Here is a 25,219-nt window from a genome sequence, read left to right as displayed (position 1 = left end):
ACATAAGTTATTTTATAGACATACAGCCTCCCATGACACAAGTCTGTCTGTCATGTCTGGGGTTCACGGCCATCGGCACTCAATACCACCGCACAAGTTACCTTTTTTCGGCGATAAGAGATGCACTGGGCTTTCCATTAACTACAATATAAACCCATCCGCAGCAACAGTAAAAGCACAGGGAAAGTGCTGTGGTGACGTAGTTTAAAGAGTGGAAGACACACACTGGGTGGGAGGGGGTGGAGGTGGATGGATCCAACAAACAAAAGTTCATATCAAGTCCAGACAACTGTTCATATCCTGTGCGTTACGTTTCACTTTCACGTTACAATCAGCTGTTCGTTTGTGTCCTGTGTTCACAACGTTCAGTCACATTTTCACTGTAAAAACATAGCAATTTTAAGCCTAATCATGTAGTTTTTCCTACACCTAACTCTAATTGTTTTGTTGCCTAAACCTAAGCAAGGGTTTTTGTTTAATTCACAACATTAAGCAAATGCTGTGACCGAAAAGTTATGTCAAGGGGTCGTTAACAGTGCTCAAAGTAGGCCGGTACTCACTGGTACGCAGTACCGGCAATTCTACATTTTACTCCTTGGCGTACTGTGACTTTTTCTTGGTACCGGCACTTCTCTCAAGCTCCCGGTACTCTCCTCTGCACTCTCTATATCAGGTTCTCTGGGAGATTCATAATGGCAATTCATAACGGCGCGGCACAGTTTAAACATTTTCTGAATCTGCTGTTTTGATTTATAGAGTATGATATTACACGGCAAACACTTCCAAAAGAGTTAAATGTTCAGACAAAGGCTGTGACATGTGTAAATAATAAAATAATCATTTAACTATATTAACTAGTGTTGGTCCAAAATTATGTAAAATTGCATAGTTTTAAGTCAAGAACCTTCAATTTTTTTGGGGGGAGGACCCAATATCTCCTTGTATCTTTTATTCACTGTAGACATTCACAAGTGTTTCTTTATCCTGCTGCATAATATGTAGGAGCATCCTGCTCCTAAAACCTGACTGATACCCAACTCTAGGCTACAAATAACACAGGAAATCACTTTAATTATTAACACTACTGTATGGGTAAATATACAAACACACCACCTTAATATTATATTGTTCCAGTTGGAATATTATAGGAGTATTATAGGCCTATAGAAGATGCGTAGCTTAAGTATATTAATATAGCATTAAAACCACAACTGATTATGACCGACACAGATAACATGCTTAAAGATATAATGAATAAAAAGGAATAAGTCGCAAGAGATTGCTGATACTGGCTGATTAACACGCCAACATGTGATTAAGGGGAGTACCTGCACTTATTTCCACTTCAAGCACTGGTCGTTAAGCATGCGTTTACTGCGACCGAATAAGTGACGTGCTGAAAAACCAGTACTCTTATCTGCCATGACATGAGCATCCATGTTAATAAGCTTAAACAAGGATAGTGAGTACAGTCAGTACTCTCCCTCCAGAGCTGTTGGCAACTGTCAAAATAAAAGAGGACATATTTTTGTTATTTCTGCTATAGAGGTAGAAAAAGTGTATCCACATTGTTTTGGACAAGATCCAGCTAAAGGTTGATGTACCTTTTAAATCTGATCTTGGACTGAAGTAAGGCACATAAGCAGGAAAGGGTCTTTGGTTCTACTGGACACAATTTTGAAAGTGTTCAAGTTATAGTGGTTAGGTCAGTATATCAATTAGTTTAATGATACATTGCTAAATCTAAAGGGAAGATATTTACTCTTTATACTAATAAAACTATTCATACATGAAACATTAAATCACTTTGACTCATGGGAGTTTTATTTTTGAAATCCACTGTCACCATGTTACATAATTTGCCAGAATGTGTAATGAAGCCTTGATAAATGTTGATTTGTCTTTCATAAATTAATCATCATGCATGGCTTGAGTAGGAACGTGTTATGTAAACCTTCTAAATAGAAAAGCAGTATTCAATATTCATTTGAAACATCCGGAGGTCACCGCTGCGAATGAAATATATGTAATTTAGTGCTAATATGAGACTGTCTTGTGCTACACTCTTTTTTTTTATGCAGCTCTGCTTTGGTAGCAGACACAATTATGCCTCACTTGTTAAATTGACCGTTATGGTACGATAAGCTGCAAGTTCACAGAATTTATCTACATTAATTCTACCCAATTACCTTGCACATCAAAGGAAGCTTGCAGCAATTTTTATATACTTTACCTCTCTCTCATTGTATCAGGATCTGTATTATCATATGATGTCAGCAGGGCTGAAAAAAGAAATGATTATAACTCCAGTTTCTTGTCTAGGTCATGCTAAAACCACATTAAGCTGGAGAGCAACAGAGGCTGATAGTGTTAATCTTTCTTGTTGATCTTAATATATAGTAAGGTCTTTTTAATGTAATAATAATGTTAATATATTCGCACACACACACGGATACTTGAAGGGAGACATATTTTGTATGATTTAGTATGATCTACTAAATGATAACACTGATCACTGTCTTTCCGTCACTTTTTGCAGGGAACCTTTGGACCCATATTTCTTGGGGATGTTTCTTCGCACTTGGAGATCCATGACGGGAGTGCAAAAGGAGCAAGGAGATTCATTGGGTGTATCAGGGAACTTCAGGTCAACTCGAAGGAGATTTACCTGGTGGGTGAGGCAGTGAGAGGGAGAAACATCAAGGATTGTGACCCGCCTGTCTGCCAACACCTTCCCTGTCGTAACGGAGGAACTTGTGTCAGGTACTAGGTCACCTTTTACACTAATGAAAAATGACTAAACTACCTTTGAACTTGGAAGCCATTAAGGATATAAAATACTATTTCTCTAATGCATTTTCCTTCTGTAATAATAATGCATAACAAGCAAGAAATTACCACAGAAATGAGCTGAGTTGTTACATAAATGCATGTGCCAAACAAATGAAAGGAGTGTCTAACGGATATGTGTATGCTATAAACAACAAAGGTCCTGAAAAAAGTGGGTGTGAGTGACAGAGTCATTACATCTCCATGTTAGACCGGCTGTTTCCTCATGCCCATGTGACTCAGTATGAAGCAGGACTGTCAGAGTCGGTGTGTTTCCGTTGTAGGAATATCCAGTTTAAATTGTTTCTCCCAATCTCCAAAAACATGAATGGAGCTGTGCCTGTGCAATGGGAGCTCTGGGCACACTCTGACCCAGTCAGCCAGCTAGTGAAATGACAGTTTTGGCAACTGCTCCTTTTCCCAGCACCAACCATTTAGTAATGCAGATCTGTTCAGTTGTCAAACTTATCTTATCTATATTGGACTAGTTTCAGTGTAGGCTTAGTCTAGGCTAACTGTGCACTTTGACGTATTGGACTAGGACTCAGCAGACAATCTATATAAATTGATGCATCAATTGGTGAAAAAAAACATCTTGCCAAATTTTCCTACAGCAGTTACTTATGTGGCTGAAGAGAAACTTAAAGTAAAACACCTTAGCAATGGATCACATGACTACTCGTATGTTAAAGCTGCTGAAGAGCCATTAGTTGGTGGAGAGCCAAAACCAACACATTCTCTCTCCAAACTCGTCAAAAACGGCCGCTTGGTCAGTGCCCCTCGGCATCGGAGACGACGAATGGGGTACCACTCTTGCGTTACTTTTGGACGGATCAGGGACGGTGTGTCAATATACGCTCATTACATGTATAGTGTCCTTTCAAAATATACTTCCATTTTCAGAGGAAGTTAGGTTTAGGCAACATAACCACTAAGTTAGGGTTAGGAAACAGTCGTGGTTGACGTTAACTTCACTGACTAGTGTCTCGTGAAGTCAAGCCAAGTCAAGTCAATTTTATTTGTATAGCCCAATATCACGAATCACAAATTTGCCTCAGGGGGCTTTACACTCTGTACAGGATACAACACCCTCTGTCCTTTACAGTACGACCCTCTCATCAGATGAGGAAAAACTTGGCCCAAAAAATCCTTTTAACAGGGAAGAAAATGGAAGAAACTTCAAGAAGCGTAACAGAGGAGGGATCCCTCTTCCAGGATGGACAGACATGTAATAGATGGTGTGTGAACAGATGAGCAACATAATGAAATTAAAATATAGGCAATCCATAAGACAAAATATGAATGATACATATAATGTGAAACCTATATGAAGAGATGGATCCAGGAGAAGTCAAGCAGCTCCCAGGCGTCGCCAAACAGATAGAGCCTGTGACTAAAGACTGACGTGACAAAATAAGTCAACGTTACGTTGTTTCACACGGGACATGAACAGCGGTCTCCTGGTTGAAAGTCTTGTGTTTGATTCATCCACCACCCCTCCTGCCATTAATCACTCATTTGTCACTTGTTCCGATCGCCGAATAATGCCGTGGGTGGGTTTACATTGGAGTTAGTTGAAAGCCCGGTTGGTCACATACTGATGTTACCATACTTCGCCCTTCCGATGCCAAGGAGTGGCGCCCAATTGGCGGTATTTGACAAATTGGGAGTGGGACCGGGTTGCAAAAACAGAGCTAAAACGAGAGTGAACATTGGACATGCGTTCATTAGGTGGACGCTACAAATGATTGCTACTGTTGTTACATGGCTGCCGGATGTGTAAGTAAGCAAGTGATTGCTAACACTTTCGCCATACCAACTTAGAAGAGGATTGCAGCAATTGTTTCTGCATTTCTGCCCTTAAGTAGCCAAAAAATATGTTAAATTATTAAGTTCCATTTACTTCCAAAAACAGATGAATAGGCAGATAAATATGTACATTGTAACAATGATTTGTAGTCTTTCATTACATTGAATTTACACAGAAATATGTCATAATGCATGGCCAGTTACTTAAATGTTCAGATGGTCTACTAAAAGCAGAGTAAGACAAATTCCTTGAATAGCTGTACACGAAAGGAGTAAGGTAGTCATGTCCTCTCCCTTCCCACTTTCTATAAATCTGCAGTATTTTCCCTGCCCAGTAAAGGCAATCCCTGGGCCAAATGTGTGAGAATCTGCTCTCCCTTCGTCTTTATCTAGTACAGCTCATCAGACTGCCATCACACCCCACTTACCAGCAGTTTTGCCTGTCTTTTTAAGTATGTATTAACTACATATGATGCTCTTTCACCTGAGGTAATCCAGAAAATAGCTGCTCTAAATGTCTTCTTCATTGTGTTATGACACTGTCAATTAACAGCCGCTTTTATTAAACAGGAAATGAAAAGGGGCACAGCGAATATTGGAATATGAATGGCTCTAAGGATACCAATTAAGAGCCGGTGGTATTGTGGTCACATTGGCTTGTCATGTGCAGAAGAGTGCACCTTGCAATTATCTGTGTGATGAATGCACGTTAATGCAGTATCCTCTTGAACTGCACAGCATGCCGGGGTCATCGGGAGTGCACAGAGCTCTCTTCATTCTGTTAGTTGGCCTGGATTGCTCTGCCACAATATAATAGGATGAAAAAGGATTTTGATTGTGGGTTCAGTTGGGGTGATATTGGCGCTGTCCCCTTTTCATGTGGTTTTCTGTTCAGTTCAGCATGTAGAAATATCAATATTAAACCTGAGAAGATAATGGCTAGTAGTTGGCGGACGATACATACATATTAGGTATTTAAGTGACACCAATGTGAAAAGCTGGGCAATCTGCACGTACTGTACAGCCTTCTTGTTCTCCAGTGCCAGCTCTGTAATGCTGGATATCTGTGTCATTTATAAACCTCAGCTGCAGGGTGCTGAGACCATGTCATTAGACTGACTGGCAAAAACAGCAGATGGAAATGTTAGAGCGGTTTCCAAGAGACGCACATTCATGCAGTAAGTACTTTGCGGTCGCTCGGTAACAATTTAAAAACACTTGATATAAGAAAAGAATATTTCATCAGAGGAAAATGAACACCTGTATTTAAAGCCAGTCATACAGTTAGTTATGACAGCCAACATGTCACTGTCTCCCGATTATAACTGCACAATCCCTGTATAATGGGCATACAGATGTACCTGTGACCAGTTATGGTGGGTGCGGTGTGAAGAGACTTTCACCTGCATCCTCTGACTGTGTTAGAGTGCTGATGGTGTCCTTAGTAGTGGCTCAGTGTTGGAGCAGGTGGCAGCACTCTGCAGGGTGTCTATGGTTACAGCATGAGGACTAAGAATTTAGACCATTTATATTGCACCCAGCAATGTTCAGTTTCTCGTTAATTCATATTTTTGTATGAGCATTCATTTAGAGTCGTGTTTTTGGCCACTTGATGGTGTAAGTCCGATATTCACTCTCCTTTTAGCTCTGTTTTTGGTCTCTAACCAATTCTTGAAAAAAAAATGTGTCACTCTTTAGCTGCTAAATGCTCCACTATGTTCACCAACTAGTCATTAATTGTGTCTGTCTGCTGTTTGATGTTGAGCAGGTAGTGTATAGTTGATGAGAGCAGTGAGAGTGACCCAAAAGAGTAAATTTATTCAATTAGCTGAAAGACACTAAAACGCTGAGGGGAACTGCAGAGTCGGGGTAATAATTCTCTGTGGGATCATCATCGATTGACACCATTCATCAGCCACAATAATGCGCAAGCATTTAGCATGCAATAAGAATGCCTTTCTTGCTTTTCACGTGTCATTTGTACGCCATTTAGTTTCTACCGACAATGTAAACAATGCAATTTAAACGCATCTGCTTAAATATGCTAATGCTCAGAGCTAGTGATATAGAATAAAAAGCAAGAAAGGCCGCTCATGGTGGGGGGGTGGGAAGGTGGATGGGTCCAACAAACACAGGACTTTCAACCAGGAGGCTGGTGTTTTGTTTTGCAAGTTACATTAGTGACGTTTGTCAAGTGTTATTTAGTGACGTTTGTCAAGTGTTATTTAGTGACGTTTGTCAAGTGTTTTCCGTGGTTATGTTGCGTTGTTTCCATACATATTTTGCTTTTTTACATTTACGTAGTTATTTTAAGCCCAGCCTTGATGTATTTCCTAAACCTAACTAAGTGGTTTTGTTGCCTCAACCTTACTACAGACGGTATTGTGATTTTGTTGCATGGCATACAAATGACACTCAAAACGCCTAAAGTGCGTCCTCATGATACTCAGAATGTCGTTGTAATGTTGTGCAATTTATACGCCTTCCTGTGAGATGTAGTCTTGATCCATAGTTAAAAATAATAGTAGTAATGTAAAAATACTGATTAAAGTGGCTTTAAAGCTTTCATCAGGGTGTGACCTCCTGTTATCTCCTCGCTTGTTGAAGTAAAAGAAGAACAAATTGACACACAGATCGCATAATTAGATCCACATTTGTTACTGAGGGAGGATGGACATGTGCTTTCACACACATACATACACACACACACACACACACACACACACACACAGAGCAGAAATCATGCAGACAGTACTACTTCTGCTAATTGGCTGCAGTAGAGATGTGATGGTCCAGCTACGGCGGCACACGAACCTCCACTTAACATTGAATTCTCCTGGTGCTCCATTTCACTGCCTGCAAGTGTGAAAGTGAAACAAATTTTTATCTTAATCAGAGTTCCAGCTATACTTGTTTCAAAGTACCTATAAAATAACTCAAGGTCCAAGAAACAATTATATTAATTCACCATGAGAAACAAACATAGCTATCATCCTGTGTGCGTTTGCGGTCCCTGAAGTATATTTCCGGAGAAGACTTGCTCATTACAGAGTTTATTGCATTGTGTCTTTGAATTTTGGAGGACGAGTGCATTCAAAACAACTGTGCGATGGTGTTTATGGCCAAATTGGCCATTATTTTTATACATAGACATTTCCTTGTTTAAAAATGAGTTTCTGTGTAACCTTGACACACTTAGAAGTAGCTGATAATAATTATATAAGTATTAAAATGACTTGGGGACAAGTCTCACAAAACTCAGTATGAAAACATACAGGAACAGGAGATGCTTCTGCGTTTGATTTTTTCTTTTAGACCAGACCTCTGAGGCTAAATGAAGTACAACTAACTACACAGAAGGATAATAGACCAATGAATTTCTGGTTCCAAATATGTTATTCTGAGTTTCAATTTGTGTCCATGAACATGCTGCACTGCCTTGCACAGACAGTACTGAAGAGAAATAATAGAAACTTAAAATAATTATGATGATTTTCTGTATGAGGGTACTTTTAAAGGATCAGACTGGCATCATTCATTATTTTTCTTATTATCAACAAGTTCCCTAAAAAGACCAAAAGCTAAACATTAGTCAGTCTCACAGTACTTTCCGACGTCCCTACCCTGCCTGTAGCAATCATCCACAAGCCCATTAGTAAGACGTACATCTTCAAAAAGGGGTTATAAATATATAGTTTGACTATTAACAATGCCTCCATAATTTCCCAAACAGCTGGGCACTGGGAGTAAACAGTGCAATTGCCAGGGGACTATTTTCAGCTGCGGACAGATTAGCACAATTGGTGCTGCAGTGAGTATTTACGGACGGTGCATATAGGATTGACTCAGAATAATGGTAATGAAGGAACATGTCAACGATGAGCCCTACTTTATTTTAAAGTTTATCGGAATTTATAAGCTATAAAAATAGCATGTGTTGTTGGATCTCAACAGTATCTCAGGTTGGTGTTCTGGTAACCAGCTTCATGAGATTTTACTGAATAAGGCCTCTAGAATAGCACATCTGATTGTTTATTTGAAGTTGCGAATGGGAGACGTATACTGTGGAGACTGTTTGGTTTTGAATTTTATGTAACACTGTATTAGCGATAACAAGTCTGAGTTTGTAATTATATCTCAAAATTCATTAGTAGACGCAAAATAATTATTTTATGACCAAACCGTGTAATTATTATACAAATGTCAAGACTCTACAATGGTAATTATATGTAATCAGTACATACAGTAGAGCTACTGTATCTGCAGAAATCTAATTTCTCTACTGCAAAATAAGTAATATAGTTAGACACAAGGTGAAAAATAATTATTTTGTGACCTCAGTTAAATCCAAATCTTGTAATTATTATACAAACTGTTTATTTGCACCTGGGTGAGAATAGTCACATAGCAGATAGTTGAATATGCTATTTTATTTAACAACAGTTAATTAGCCGTTGGGTTTTCAGCCAAAAAACCCTTTCTAGCAGAAAAATGTAATCGTAGTAGTAGTAATACTAGTAGTAATATAAAGAGCGACAAAGTAGGTGCATGGAGTAGGTTGTGTTGGATGAATGGGTCAAACTTGGGACTTTCACCAAAGAGCACAGAAGCAAAGAGGCAAAACTCTAGTGCTTTTTTGACAACGGCCGCTAGATGGCGCTGCGGTAGCGCTGCCGCCATTTCGGACTGTAAACGCCAATGAGTCCATAGCCATGAATGTATAAAGAGACGTCTGTTAATCAGAGGATAATCAACTTCCCAGTACGAACACTTAAATGCCCCTCATTTAAATCATTACAGCATGTCCTAAAAGTTGTAAAATTTTCTAATAGCCAAATCCAGAGTTATTTTCCTCAACATAATGAATGTGCAGCGCCCTGCACGCTCATATGACAATATCAGCTTCTGCCAGCTTCCTGCTGGCTGTATGCGGCTGTAATAATGGATATATTGGCTGTAATTCATCACTTTTATTATCTTATAATACACACATGGGCTGTATGCTGTAAGCCTGTACCGTGGTGGATGTATTAACGTCTCTGTTCCCAAACAACCGGCTATTGATTTTGGAGGTCCTTGACATGAAAGCCTTTGAGATTGATCTCAAAATCTGTGTGCTGGATTTTTCTAACTTCCATTTATGTCCATCTCTCACTCTGTGCTCCTCTGGGAAGCAGCCAGGGCAAATTATTTTAATAAATAAATAACTAAGTAAGTAAATAGTTATAATAGTATGCATATTTATAATAATGTTATTGTTCAACACAGGCCACTTTGGTAGAGACATTAAAATTACGACAATAGAATAGAGATAGTTAGGGTTTTCCCTTAGATGACTTATTATTTTCTGTTTTTTTTAAATATTATTTTCAGTTTTCAGTCGCAGTTTGGTTAGATTTAGGCAACAAAACTACTTAGTTAGGTTTAGGAAAAATATACATCTAGTACATATACACATACGGTATCTAATGTGTGCCCGGGTCGGGTGAAAATAGCATTGTTTGTTACTTATACCTGGGTGCTACTGTAATAGCATCTGCCTTATGCAAATGTGCAAGACTCTACAATGGTAATTATACTGTATGTAACCAGTAGACAAACAGTACAGCTATCTGCAGAAATTTCTTTACTGCAATATAAATATCATAATTAGACATAAGGCGCAAAATAATTATTCTGTTCTGAAATCTGTTCTCTACAGTGAAGTCTCCACAGCAGTCTAGACTAAAACAGCATGTTATTTTATTCATCCACCACAAGCCAGTCTTCAGTATGCGCACCACTGCTCACTTAATAGCAGTATTTCCTTTCAGACTTATTTTTTAGCTCTCATCCCGTCGTCATGTCAGCGATTGTTTGAGCTCGGGTTTTTTTCTCCTTCCACCTTTTAAACATCATTTCAGTTGTGCTTCCAACAAAAATGCAGCTCAACATGTTGCCTTATTTTCATCTTTGCAAATGCTATGGCTGGTTCATAGAAGTAGTTGGAACATTTGGCCCGACGACAGCTTGCTGGTGAGTTAGTGAGAGAGGAGACCAGTGATAGTGCTACATCACAGCATGCAGTCTAAGTAGAGGACAGGTTTTGTCTCCACGGAGAAAATATTTCAGAAAACCGACGGCTGATTCTTACTCAAGTCTGAAGCAAATAGACGTTATCATCTTGTATGAAAAGAAATCTGAGGATTAGCCTGGTGCTCGAAACATTACAGCAATACAAATCGGTCTAACGGGAGCTATTTGGTGTGCGGATCCATTAGTTTTAATCATTTTCTATGAATTCATCTGTCTGAACCTGCACAAGTGAAGAAATGTTAAATCATTGTAACACAACTTTATTTTTGAGACATGGAGGCATTGCAGTTTATTTAAGGCCAGTGTTCTGTAAGGTATGGTATTTCTTTTCTTTTTCAGAACTTTATAAATGTAAAGTAAATACCTTGAATGAATACACTGGTACATTCGAAAAGTGTGGGGCATAAACATGTGAAAATAACTTTAAAAGTGTTACAGAAAAACACAGCGTTCTGCAGAGTGCAGTGTGTTCTAGGTTGGACCTTTTAGAAAACATTATCTGATCCCTTGAGAAAAGTTCCCTCACGCTTTATGCCTCCTTTCTATAAGGCTTTTTTTTTCAAGTACCATATAAAGAATTATTTTCTATGGCAGTATGTTTCAAAGGAAACTGTGATGGAGGCTTAACAGACATCACCCCTCTCTACCGCCAAGGAAACGTTTGCAAGGGTGCCTGGAAGAGGTCAGGGAAATATCGAACAGCCGTCTGCTAAAACAGGAGCCTGAGTGCGTCAGGTGAATGCCATGTGTGAATTCCACTTCATCCCTCTGCTCACATTGGAATTCAAATGACAAATAATTGAGTGAGCAACCAGTCGTCTTTCAAATGATTGTTCCCTCCCACCCACTAAGGATCACAGTGTCTCTAGCATAACGGTGTCCAATTGGCTGTTTACAGTACTGGAAAGCAAATGGCGTTTCAGTACCAAAGCAGTTCTTCTCTATAAATAATATCAGCTAAACCCAGTGGTCCTTTTTATTTTAACAAAGGATGAAGTGGGCTAAACGCTTTCATCCCGAGAACTGAAGACTGCCATGGCAGCAGAGCCTCATCAGGGCCTTACTGTAGAAGTGTATTTGCATACCAACAAACACTTGAAAAGAAGTGCTCTGTAAATGACTTACAAGGGACGAAATTTGAGAAATGCATATGGCCAAACAGCTTATTGTTCTTGCTCATAGGGATATCATAAGCTGACCGGTCAATTATTCATAATTGTATCTGGTACTCATTAGATTAAAAATGTAGTTTCCCTTAATAATTCATCCAGTCCGTGTGCTGCAGCGGTGCAGTCTTTGAATGGCGTGAGATATGGCTAGCACCAACTTCATGCATTTGTGATAAATATATTCAAACTAGTCTGCAAACATTACAACAATTACATAATCAAAAGTGATTGCCTCAGCCAAATTAAAATAACCTTTTGTCACCCCACACATCGCGTTTTTTTGATTAGGCCAATTAAAACTCAAGTGTTTTCAACTGTGCTCCTTCGCCTCCTCTATCCACACTTTACCTTTTTGGAGCCAGAAATATCAGCTGCCTGTTTTTAGTGCTCATATACAAGTCATCCGACAATTCATCTTTATTGGTTTAGTCTTCCCTTATATTATACGGCACATGTGGTCTGTTCGTTTGAGGATCAAAATTGTTCTATGAGGACACACAAATATTTGTATCTCTTGCAAATACAAACACTCAGGCAAAACTTCATGCCCAACTGATTCATCTCCGTACTATTAATTGTACGCTGCTTTCAACACACCTGGAGATTGTTGTTTACCCAATGAAGTTAACAAATTGTTTCGAGGTAAATATTGTTGCATGGTTTTGTGTGATTGTTTTAAAGCTGCAACAATTAAAGCTGACAATATTATGTTACGTTAATGCCTATTTTTCACCTCAAATGTTTTCAGAATCATCTTGTAGTGTACGGTTTAGCTGTAAAATGAGAAAGTTTGTGACGCCGCCGCCATTGTTAAATCTGGTGAAGGAACGCCAAGTTCTGGTCACATGACCAGAGCACAGCCAATAGGAACGCTCTCTCAATAAAATGACCTGTGATTGGTCAAAGTCTCCCGTCACGGGCTAGATTTTCTAAAGTCTGAAAACAGAGCCATGAGGAGGAGCAGAAGTCTAGTTTTCTCTCAGAACACTTGAATTACAATATGCTGAAAGGTTATTATGGAATTTTTGCCGAATGATGCCAAAAATATTCTGCATACTGCCACTTTAATCAATTATCAAATTAATCACCAATTATTTTTTTAAAGTATTTTTTTAAAGGAAAAAAGTCGAAATTCTCTGATTCCAGCCTCTTAAATGTGAATATGTTCTTGTTTCTTTACTCCTCTATGACAGTAAACTGAATATCTTTGAGTTGTGGACAAAATTTGACGTCATCTTGGGCTCTGGGAAACACTGATCGACATTTTTCACCATTTTCTGACATTTTGTAGACCAAACAACTAATCGATTAATTGAGAAAATAATCGACAGATTAGATTGAGAATTTGTGAACGTGATTTAATGTCACATATCTACAGTATCTAACTTGTAAAGTCAGTTCCATTTTTGTTATGTAAGAAATCATCTGTGAAAAAGTTTGCTGCAATTAGAAGAAACTATTTAATTTGTGTATCCATCTATCTTTTTGTTTCACAGCAGACAGACAAACATATTCACACTTACATTCACACCCACCAGCAATTTAGCTATCCTGCATCTTTGACTGTGGGAGGAAACTGGAGCATCTGGAGGAAAACCCACGCAATTTGTGTGTCACCAACATTTAAAAAAAGACACTAACTGACAATGCAGGGGACAAATTAGCAGCACTCAAAGCACTGAAACATGGGGGCTGCACCGGGAGGTGCTCCATTACACATCTGATTCCCCCTTTTGCAGGTTGTCAAAGATTATACAAATAACAAAAGCTTGTTCTTTTGAACGCACGACAATTTTCATCTGGGAGTGTTATTTTGAAAATAACGATCACAATTGACAGCGACAGTTTGTCGCGGTGTATCGTCCCTTAAAATGCCTCGAAATTGACATTAGCAGCCTGTTAATAATCATACACCACTGCATTATACAACATCCTTTTGTACTTCAATACAGTCATATCTAACAATGCTCAACTTCGGTGACAGAATGTAAATATTTCATTTGAAGAAGCCAGTTTCTCGTGAGGCAAAATGCATCCTGCAGTGCTGCTGCTCCAAACACATTATTAATTTATAGATTTGAAACCCCACCAATGCTTCCTCTATCTGATATTATGCCTTTCAAGGTTGTGCTCATCTTAGTGCATTTTATTAAGTCCTTGTCTGGATATTACTTTTGCATGCTAGATCACCCTCCTCTTCTTGCCTAGAGAGGAAGCGCACGCATATGAATGGAGGAAAGACGACTTAGAAAATCTTGTTTTCTGACACGCTACTAATCATGTGCTTTCTGCTGTTATTTTTCAAGGTGCGTGTGTTTACCTTTACCGAAAGACACGTGAAGCAATTTCTGCCTCTGCAGTCGCTGCTAAAATGAATAAATCCATAACAAGATTCTTATTTTTCTTCACCACTATCTACCACACGTTCACTCAAATGCTTGTGTTTCAGCAGATTTCATATACAGTATCACTGTTCCATCATGCTGGACACATTTGCTCTCAAAATCTTTTCAAATGCATCCTGGGGTTTTTTATCATTATCTCCCCGTGTGTTCTGTAGGCCACTGTGTGAGCTTGTAAAGCATCTGGACATGCTGCAATGTCATGGTCCATTTTCACCTCTGGCCTAATGATGTCTCCCTCTATGTCTACACGTTTAGTGATGCTGAGGACTGGTTCTGCGAGTGCCCCCCGCTCTACACAGGCCGGCTGTGCCAGTTCAACGCTTGTGAGCGCGACCCCTGCGGTCACGGAGCCACATGCATCCCAAAGTCGCCGTTGGAGGCCGTATGTCTCTGCCCCTACGGAAGACAAGGTCTACTGTGTGAGGAACGTAAGTGTTGCAAAGAACAGCTCCGCGCAGATCAATGCGGCGTAGATTTAGCAGCTTTATTAAGAGGCTGATCTGCAAACAGTTGGTGAATGAGAGCCCTAAGCAGTTTGTGAAATGAGAGCTTCTTGTTAAGTTACGGGATTAATGAAACTAGATTGTGCTGAAAAGGCAGAAACGTCTTCCTCCAGCAATAGAGTCAGATAATCGAGGCAAAACTCATGGCCGCTTTGCAGAATATTCCAAAAAGTCTCTTTTTAGTTCACAAGATCTTGTTTCCCAACGACTGTGATTTCAGCAGTGTGACTCAAAGCAACTTTTCTTAACAACTTTTTCCATAAATGTCAGGCCTCTGCTGTACAGCAGGGTGTTGATGTGTTCTCACATTACCAGAATGTTAATAAGCAGGCTTGCTGTTACTTCTGCCTGTCTGTGGGTCACTTATTTTCCATTTCATCATAAGCTACCTTATCACACAATACGCTAGTAACAATAGCTTTCTATTTCTATCACACAACCCCACAGCTATAATAAAAAAAGTGATTTGATCAAGGGTCATATATGCTGACTGGCTTACCAACACCAATAATGATTTCTGAGCTATTAACTTTGACTCTTGTTCAGATCAGTTTATAATAGTTGTGCAATTATCAACAACAGAAACAAAAAGACATATATCAGTGACGGGCTCTGTGTTGTGTTATATTGAAACACAAAAACAGGTGTTGTGCTGTATATAGTCTCCCCCTAAGCCAAGACATTGAAAAAGCTATAGCTATAGTACAAACTGCAGTTGTTGAAGGACCACTGATTAACAAAATACATTAACGCCATTTACTGGACAACTTGAGTTGTATTTGGCTATAAAAAACATGCTGTATTTCTAGCCAAGCTGGCATCATGGCTCTATGGACAGCAATGCCAATGGGTTGGTCCAGGCTGAAATATCTCAAGAACTTTTGGATAGATTTCCATGAAATTCTGTTCAGACATCCCCAGAGTATGGGTCCCTCTGACTTTGGTGATCCCCTGACTTTTTCCCCTAGCACCATTAACAGGTCGAAATGTTTATTTTTGTCCAACACTTTGGTTAATGACCAAATACTTTAAAACGGACGTTCCCATTTGTTTTTAATGCTAATTAATAGCACAGCTCACCCTGCTGTAGTCTCTAACTTTAGTATATTGCGCGCTGTCAAGCTACAGTTATGCACGGCAGATCCACTGGTTACATTTAATAAAATAACCACAGAACCCCCCCACGCTTATGCGCACATCAAACGTGTCATTTTGATTAATAATTCTACACAGTTCCTTCTGCACATCAACAGCTATGTAGGCAAAAAATACTCAATCACTTAAACCTTCTTGCTCTGCTTATAACTCCCTCAGGACCATCCGTTCCTGTCAGTCTTTCACCCGGTGTCTCCATCCTGGCTAAAATGTTGTCTGAGCTCCACATTATATTATTATAATAGCTTACAGGTGTAGCTGTGGTGAGCAACATGATGTCATAGAGGCTGTTCAGATTCAAAATGACACGTTTGAAAACAATTTCCATGCCAAGTCCCACACAACAATAAGTTTTCTCTGAGGAAAACTCTCTACGGGACTCCCAAACTGTCAGTGCGTCATGACGACTGTGAGGGGGTGAAAGTAGTGAATGTGATAGGCCATGATTGTCACATCTCTAATGCACCCATAATTCTTATGATTCTTTCTGATCCCACCCAATGTGTGTCACAGGTGCACCAAGTTAGCCATCCTGGTGAAAATGCCTACGGCGTGTGCACATTAGCACATACATACAAAATATGGTAAATACAGCAGTCACAAAAAGCTAATAGGTAATTCATGATACCCAAAAAGTTATAGAACATGGGAATTTTCTGTTTTTATACTGGTTCAAGGGCTGTTTTACGCTCTTTTCTATGATTGCAAACAGTATTACCATAAGTGAGAGGGAGGCCTCACAGATTGTGGTTCTCAGAAACAAAGGGTTTTGCTCGACTAAATTGACTGTAGGAGCAGCAGGGTGCTTGGCATATAAGTCGCTCAGCTTGCCACAGCCCCAACAGACTCTCTGCACCCACATCACAAACAGAGTAATCTAACCTTCTAGTGTCAAACTAAGTATATGGCTGACATTTGAATTTAATCCCGATAACATCAGATAAGATCAGAGTCAAAACTGATCACTCCTAAGGTCCCCTGCCTCTCTGCGCTTTTTTGTACTTGGTGCACTTTTCCTCATGAGGTACCCTTAGTTAAATACTGCACAGGGATAGCATGGTAGTTGTCTTTTTATATGAGAAAATGCTAAAGTTGTTTGTCCAGCAGTAAACATGAAAGAGCAAAATGTTTTCTCTATATAGAAGATTTTCAGTTCAGTTCCCATGTGCACTTTAATAGATAAGGTTGGTTCTATGAACAAGCAGGAAAGGCACGACTAGAAAGTGTTATTGATGCTGGAATGCTTTAAGAGTCGAGCTCATGAAACATTAATGCATATTTAAAATGACTTCACTCAGAATTACTAATGGTCTACCTTTGTGTACACGTTGCCTATATACCCCTCGTTAAAAGATTCATGTTAGTACAATACTACTAGTACAGTACTAGAACTTCTTGTTTCTCAAATCTAGTTATAGTTTATTTGTCTTAAATGTTATCTTTTGTTTGCAATTTATAATGATTATCATTTTAATTTCAACATGTCAAGGACGGATGTGTTAAGTGACAGGTGTAAGTGCACAAAGCAAGAAAAATAATACCACCACTGGTTGTAACACAGTCTTAAAATAAACAGACAAACAGCAGCCAAGTGTAGACATACAGTTATGTAATGCAATCTTTTTTTAGTACATCACATTTTCATAGATACATTTCATACAATCCATTTCCAGTGGTTTTAACATTCGTGCTTAAACACTGTGCAGCATTATTCAGCATCAGGACTTCAGTCAAGTATTGATTTTGTGACGTTTCTGTTCAACTTGCATTGTGCCGAGATTGAAGAATATATAAAAGTGCACAGTATCTCTAACTCGGGAGAGTTGTTGTTTTCCCCAGCTGCTCTGTGGCAGCTAAAATGCATACCATATACATGCAGTTTTTGTCAGAATGCATTTCACGATCTCGTGCTGCATGACATTCTGTTTTTCTTCTGCTGCTCCTGTTGGTTTGCACCACATTACACAAATACTGCAGCAAAGTGGAAATGCTACGGGATATTATTTGACGGTGTGGCATTATAATATATAGATGGATGCATTTCATGGAGGCAGTCAATAAGCTTCTTTGTTAATAGTATGTTTGAGCAATAGTATGTACGTCAGATATATTCCACAGAGATAAACAAAACATTCATTTTGGACCTGTCAAAATCTTTTAAATGATTAATTCACAATATGTTTTTAATTTTCTATTCAGTATCTTTTTAAAAACTCTGTAGATGTGTTATTGTTATTTTTTTAAATATTAATCTACATAAAAATGTTATCAATAAGACCTTTTAATATAGCAACATTACAAACTGGGGCTTCAAGTTAAGACAGTCTCAGCAAACATTTGAACAATATGACCCTCTCAAAGTTAGAAACTAAAGCAGTATTTTCTTGGTACAGTTCATGATATTTCGTGCGCTGCTTGCACATAAGTAATATGACACAGATACTGATAGGCACTCAAATTAAGTTTAGAAATAAATCAGTTTTGATAACAAATTGTGAAATATCAAATATGATTCAATATGTAACAATTACTGACTAACAGAATAGTTTCATATCACATTTGTTATAACATAATTTTGTATTCATTCCTGGTCATCTAAAATTAGCAAGTATCAGTTTAGATCAGTTCGGACACTTAATTCATTTGTACAGTAGGCTCGAGGGTAATTTGTCCATGAACAGAGCAAATAGCCTCCTACAAAACACACTCAAGGTCATTTAATTTTGCAATAATGGCTGTCATGTTTGTATCTGGTCTGAGCTCAGTTGATATTACGGGAAAAGATGATCATTGTGCATGATCAAATCAAACGCACAGCACAGCTAGATGTCGATGTAACACTGAGGCCATTCAGTGAAACAATAGGCAAAAGCAGCTCTACCCGACTACAGATGATAACAGAAGCATTTTCCAGCTTTATTAATAATTTAGCAGCCAAACAGAGCTGAGGGCAGTTGCAGAAGGAAGCTCTGAACCCCTCTTAGCCATCGCCTGGGGCTGCAGAAGAATATGCAAGGAGTTGAAGAAGAGCAGGTTTTTTTTTTTTTTTTTCTTTGCTTAAATCCTCACTGCTGTGTAAACAAAAAACACAGCGGCGTGTAATTTTGAATGAGCGTGGGGGAAATTTACATTGAGTCCCCAGTGTAAAATCAAGTGGATGGGTACGCCGAGATGGAATACAAGAGAGCATTATTGAATCAGCCATGCATTCTGAATAAGTAAACTTGAGATTGTAATTGAATATCACTGGGATTATTGTGCTACCCTCGTGAACATTGGGTATGAAGCGATGCATGCTTGCCAGAACCCCTTCCTAAACAGCTACTAATGAAAATAGAAAAGGACTGAAGGGGTGATAGTGTTTGAAAACAGGTCATCATCTAATAGCATTCAGAAAGGAAAATATTTCACTAACCCCTTGGAGTGTAATGTGTAGCAATAGTGCCATCTTTTGGTAACCTGTGAGGGAGATGATGAATAAGACCTGTTCAATACAAACCACACACACACACACACACACACACACACACAAAGATAACAGCTAACACTCGTCACATTTTAATATGAAATAAATGAATGTGTTTGTTTTGCAGCCATCAATATCACTCGTGCCAGATTCAGTGGAATTGATGAGTTTGGTTACACGTCCTTTGTGGCGTATTCCTCCATCCCGAGCCTCAGTTTCTTCTACGAGTTCAAGCTGAAGTTCACACTCGCCAATAATTCATCTGCTGTGAAAGACAACCTGATACTGTTCGCTGGGCATAAAGGACAAGGTGAGCTCAATCTAGACACCCGCACAGCAATTTAAAACCATCCTGACGGTCAAATGAAAAGAGGAAAAGTGCTTGGAGATGTCTCCTTAGTTGGATTTTAGTTGTCAAACTTCATTAAGGATTTTAAAAGAAATGTTTTGAGGGATTTCACCCACTGTGTATGGTAATGTGCTATCTAATAGATTTCCACTCTCATCTGAGGTCCTCTAATCAAGAGGATTCCCTAAGGATTTTCTTTCTTGGCAGATTTTGAGACATTAATAATGAGTCTTCCATGCAGTCCAATAATTAGTTGATATCCAGCTAAACTGTTATTGTTCTTGACTTTCAAAAGAGCATGTTGGCGTTGCAAGCATAAAAAGGAACATGTGAACCGAGCATCTCAAAAGTATCAGCCTTAATTGCATTAAACAGACTTTGAGATGTAGGTGCGATGTGATGCTGTCAGCAGCCATCACTTTAAATTAGGATCTCCTTTCTGTGGGGTCAGATTTGGTTGCAGGTAACCGCCGTGTCATTGTCAATGACATATTTCATCAAACGAAGAATTATAATAAAAATTTAAAAAAATAAAAGATCTTCTTGTGGATGTTCTGCACTTGTTTTCTCTTGAGAGTACAAGTCATCATGGTGGAGACAAACAAAACAATCGGAATAATGAAACACGTGTCAGGAGAGAGAGCAGCACTGTTTGAAATGGTACAAATTCAAAGGCACAATATAAGAATAGATGGAATGTGAACAATTTGCATGATAATTGGTTTAGTGAAGTGGCATCTTTAATTATTGGATTGCAGTGATCAAGTTACATGGAATTAAACAAGGAGACAGGCAAAATATAAAACAATACTAAATTTAGTCTGAAAGCAAACAAATAGAGAATTTATTTTTGTAATAGAGGTAGTGTTAATGTGTTTTTAAAGAGGACCTATTACGCTTATTTTCAAGTGCATACTTGTATTTGTAGTTTCTACTAGAACATGTTTATATGCTTTAATGTTCAAAAAAACGCTTTGTTTTTCTCATACCGCCTGTGCTGCAGCACCTCTTTTCACCCTCTGTCTGAAACGCTCTGTTTGAGCTCCTGACCCGCCCTCCCGGAAAGCCCAGTCTGCTCTGATTGGTCAGCTGGCCCACTGTTGTGATTGGTCAACCAAACCTCTTTGGACTCCGTTTCAGCTCCGCTCTAACTAGCTTTGTTTGAGGGCGTGCCAAACTAGCTGTTATGCAAATGTGTTACTTAGTGACATCACCACGTTACGGAAGAAAAGGCGGGACTCAAGCAAGGGGATGCAGACTGTTCAGGAGCAATGTTTCTGTGGGGAAGAGTAACTCCCTTTGGCGTTGACTTTGGGCTTTGTAACTTTGCAGACCTTTTACATGCACAAAAAACTATATAATGCACTAAAGGAATGGGAAGAAGCACAAAGGCATAATAGGTTCCCTTTAATGAAAGAAGAATACTTTTTTCCTGTTGAGGTCGGTTTTGAGAATGTTCAGCAGGATGTTATTTATTTACATATACATACATACATATACTGTACTAATGTCTGCTTTGCTTGCGACAAACTGTGTTTTCCAGGCAATGATGGTGATGACTTCCTCGTTTTGGGACTACGAAATGGCAGAGTTGTACATAAATTCAACCTTGGATCAGGTGTAGCAGCCATAGCCAGTGATCGACTAAACCCCCAGATCAACATTCACACCGTTACATTTGGTCGGTCCAAGAAAACCGGATGGCTGAAGGTGATTTGGTGTTAAAAAAAAGTGTAATTTTTGTAGAAACCAAGTTGTACAGTAAGGTGTTGGGCCACCACGAGCCAACTTCAATGCTCCAAACACTATTCTTTTATAATAGTCATAATCCCAACCTGGGGATCAGGACCAGTCAAGGGGGTCCCAAAGTCAAACAATTTGTCTAAGAATGGTTCTATGCTATTTTGTTCTGACTTGTATCTGTATCTAGACATTTTCTTGTGAAATACTGAATGATTCAAGGTCTTCAGACTTCTACAAATCCTTCAAATGAATCAATCTCAGAAGGAAAATGATTCAGCTGAACTGCTTAAAACCATGACCTGTGATAAGGTGTCACAGATTGATTCATCTTTCTTTTTTTTTTATTATTAGATTAGATCCGCCTGTATTGTCATTGCACACAGTACCCGTACAACGTCATAGTTCAGCATCTAACCAGATAGTGCAAACAGCAACAAAATTGCATATAGAGGCATATAACGATAAACTAATGTACAGAATGAATAACAGACCAATGGGGAAGTATAGATATTCCCTCATTTCATCCCATCAAACTACTCAGCGACCTCCTCTTTTCACTCATTTATTCACCTGTTTTCCTTTAATTTGTCAACTGACTGTATAAGGTACATTTTTATATATTTTATATATTGCACTGTGTACATAAACACACAAACACTATAGATCTATTCTGCCCGGTGTTGGTGGTGTAGGCTTGTAAATGGTGTTATAGTGAGGTGACTGTTTTCTGGGAACACATCGGGTTTCTTTGTACCAACCAATCATATTGGTCCAGTGATCAGGAAAAGGATGTTCACATCATCTAAGTGTGGCTGAAAAAATCTATGGCAACAGTGAGATGCTATCGAGTCAGCAAGGGACTATCTGTTCAAAAGCATGGGAGTATGGTAGCTACTGTGGCTAATAAGTGGACACTGCCAGTGCTCAATCCAATGTCGTATTTTTTGTCAACTTTGACCGATTTTTTAAATGAATTGTGCTCCCACACTGCCGCCTACAGATGCAACACTCTAGTTTTGACATTTTACTATGTCTTTCTCAGGTTGACGGACAACGTAACAGAACTGGATCCACTCCAGGACCCCTGCTGGGCCTCAATGTTTTCAACCAGCTCTTTGTTGGTGGATATAATGAGTACACTCCTGAACTACTGCCACTTGGATCCAGGTTCCGTCATGGCTTTCAGGGTAAGGCTGCTACGGCTTTATTACAACCCAACACACTGCTGTCTGGAGTAATAGCACTGGGGCTTGGAGCTTCTCCCAGGATCCCTGGCTCTTTGTAAGCAGAGGGAGGAAGGTGTGTAATGAAAAAGGGAGTTACAGGCTCGGACTGCTGTATGAGGCCAGAACAGAACTTTGAGGTTGATTGTATCTGCACCCTTTAATCACTTCCCACCGCTGTACAGTTTTGCGTCATTGCAAATCCATTCCGCTGTTGATAAGTCACTCGAACAAGGGCGCCAGACAAATCATCTTTGTCATCATCAACATCATTTATGCTTTCTCTCAGGTGACCCCCATGTAGGAATGTATTCTGGAGAGCATTCATTGTGCCCGCTAATGTGCGGAGCCGTGGAGCAAAATTGCCATAACCGTAATGATGACAACAGCTATGAATATCATCATAACCATATTCAGCAGTCTCTGCAGTACAGCAATGAAGCTTGTTATTATAAAATGTCATGGCAGATCCATTTGAGGTGAACAAGAGCTTTTTTATATTTAAAAACTGGAGCGATTTTCGCGTGTTTGCCTATTTGTCATCGTATAATTCATTTTTCTGCTCGCCAAATAAACCCTCCGAAATCAAATCAGCCATGGTGAAGCATCAGTTTGCCCATGCTGTATCAGACTGTCATACTCCTCTACCTGAGTCAGGCGACACCGGTGGCACCATAACCTTTTTGCTCAGGATGTAATGAGAACTCATGAGCGTCTAATCAGATCTGTGTGACCTTCCTCGAGCCCTAATCATGATGGCTGGCAGTGAACACACTGATAATGCACTTCACTCCCAGTTATCAACAGATCCACACTCCCCTGTGGAAAGGTGGCAGAGGAGGTAAAGTGGCTGCTGGGTAAAAAAAAAAAAAAAAAAAATCAGTTACTCAATTTGAGTTGTTGATCAAATAACAAGAAACTGGGAAGTTTCTGTTTGTCGAGCTCGTCTATTAAAAGAACTGATCTCATGCTGCTTTGATGCAGATATTTTTATCAGACTCGCGAAAAGATCTTGAGGGTCATTTACCTTTTGAACCCCAGTCATTTTTTTTTTTTTAAGTATTTTTAAAGATTGCCACAGGAACTTTTTGTAAGAAAATGTTTTTTCTGCAAAACCAAATTTACTGCACATTTCAAGGTCAGCTTCTTCTCTGACGGGTATTAATGCTACCTCTGGTTTCAGAGTCAGTGAGTGCAGGTAAAACAAAAATAACCACCTTCTGTAATCTTCCTTATGAATCTGCTTCGCTTTTTCGACGGTCTATGTTTGCAGCACCGCAACCACCACTTGAGTCTGCCAAGAAGACAGCATCATGCCATGAATATTCATGAATGAGCATGACATTTCCCCTGCATCCTGTTTATGCCAATGACTAATGCAGCAGAGAGACGGGAGTCTGCATGTGACTACATGGCTTGTGCTCAGGCCTTATATTTATAGAAGGCCCTGTGCTCTGCAGGTACAGGCCAAAGCAAATATTGTCCTGATAAAATTGCATTGTGAAAGCAAAAAGCAAATATTATGAGGCAGATGCATGATGACAGGAGGGGGGAAAAAAACGTAGATTTAAAAAACTTGGACATCTCGGATGTGAAACGCAGAGAATGCAGAGATTGTGTTCCATCAAATTCAAGAGTTAACATCTAATAAAGACGTGCATGTATACTTAATATAAAACCCTGTGGTTTCACTCGATAAAATAAACAACCATCAATGAATTTCAATTTGAACACTTCCCACATTTTGAGAGTTGTTGTCATTTTGAAGTGGCCTTATTTGAGTGGGAAACTCAGATTAATCACATTTTAGTGAGCACACCATTAATCTTCACACAAGGAAAATGAAGAATGCTGTGTTTTCTGTGATAATCCCCTATCAGAGAAATTAAAGATATCCCTCTGACGGTGTTGTTTTGTTCTTTTCAAAGGGTGTATTTTTGATGTGCAGTTTCGCACAAGAAGAGACAGAAAGTTCCAAGTGCTGGGACAGCCTGCGGGACATCCAGCCTTCGGGCGCAGCGTGGGTCAGTGTGGAGTCACCCCTTGTGTTCATGTTCACTGCAGAAACGGAGGGACTTGCATAGACTCCGGCTCATCTGTCTAGTAAGTGAAAATAAACACTACTCGGATTACTTTCTGATTTGTTTATAATCATTCCCACTCCATAAATAACACATGCTGGCTTTATATTTGAGTTGAGTGCACCCAGCGCCGTTATGTCATGTGTATATTCCCATATGTATTGTTGACTCTAACACTGTTAAGAATTTCCCAGTAAAAGAACAGTAAAGAACAGGAAGCAGGGTTGCCATTATGTTACTGTAAAAATTAACATTATTATACTGTCACTGACATTTACAGCTTTGTACTGTTAATGAAAAATATAATTTTATTAATTTCACAGTATTTTTACAGTTAATTTACTGTTTAAAGATACATTATATAGCTGTTTTCCCCTTTCTTTTACATTATCTTACTGATTTGTTTTAATGC

At 39.1% G+C, this 25,219-nt stretch overlaps 1 protein-coding gene across 2 annotated transcripts in view; it reads left to right on the top strand.

The window, feature by feature from the left end:
- Positions 1-25,219, top strand: part of LOC119495593 (protein eyes shut homolog) — a 102,873-nt gene that overhangs the window by 72,811 nt on the left and 4,843 nt on the right. For both annotated transcript variants that reach the window (XM_037782225.1, XM_037782224.1), the window contains exons 19-24: positions 2,540-2,763; positions 14,543-14,715; positions 19,539-19,721; positions 21,304-21,470; positions 22,546-22,690; positions 24,655-24,829. In XM_037782225.1, the coding sequence (XP_037638153.1) occupies positions 2,540-2,763; positions 14,543-14,715; positions 19,539-19,721; positions 21,304-21,470; positions 22,546-22,690; positions 24,655-24,829 (1,067 nt within the window). The remainder of the gene's footprint in view (positions 1-2,539; positions 2,764-14,542; positions 14,716-19,538; positions 19,722-21,303; positions 21,471-22,545; positions 22,691-24,654; positions 24,830-25,219) is intronic.

The sequence above is a fragment of the Sebastes umbrosus genome, chromosome 10, assembly GCF_015220745.1.
Source record: "Sebastes umbrosus isolate fSebUmb1 chromosome 10, fSebUmb1.pri, whole genome shotgun sequence".
Classification (NCBI taxonomy): domain Eukaryota; kingdom Metazoa; phylum Chordata; class Actinopteri; order Perciformes; family Sebastidae; genus Sebastes; species Sebastes umbrosus.
Note: the sequence above shows the minus strand (reverse complement) of the source record. Positions and strands in the feature narration are given on the sequence as shown.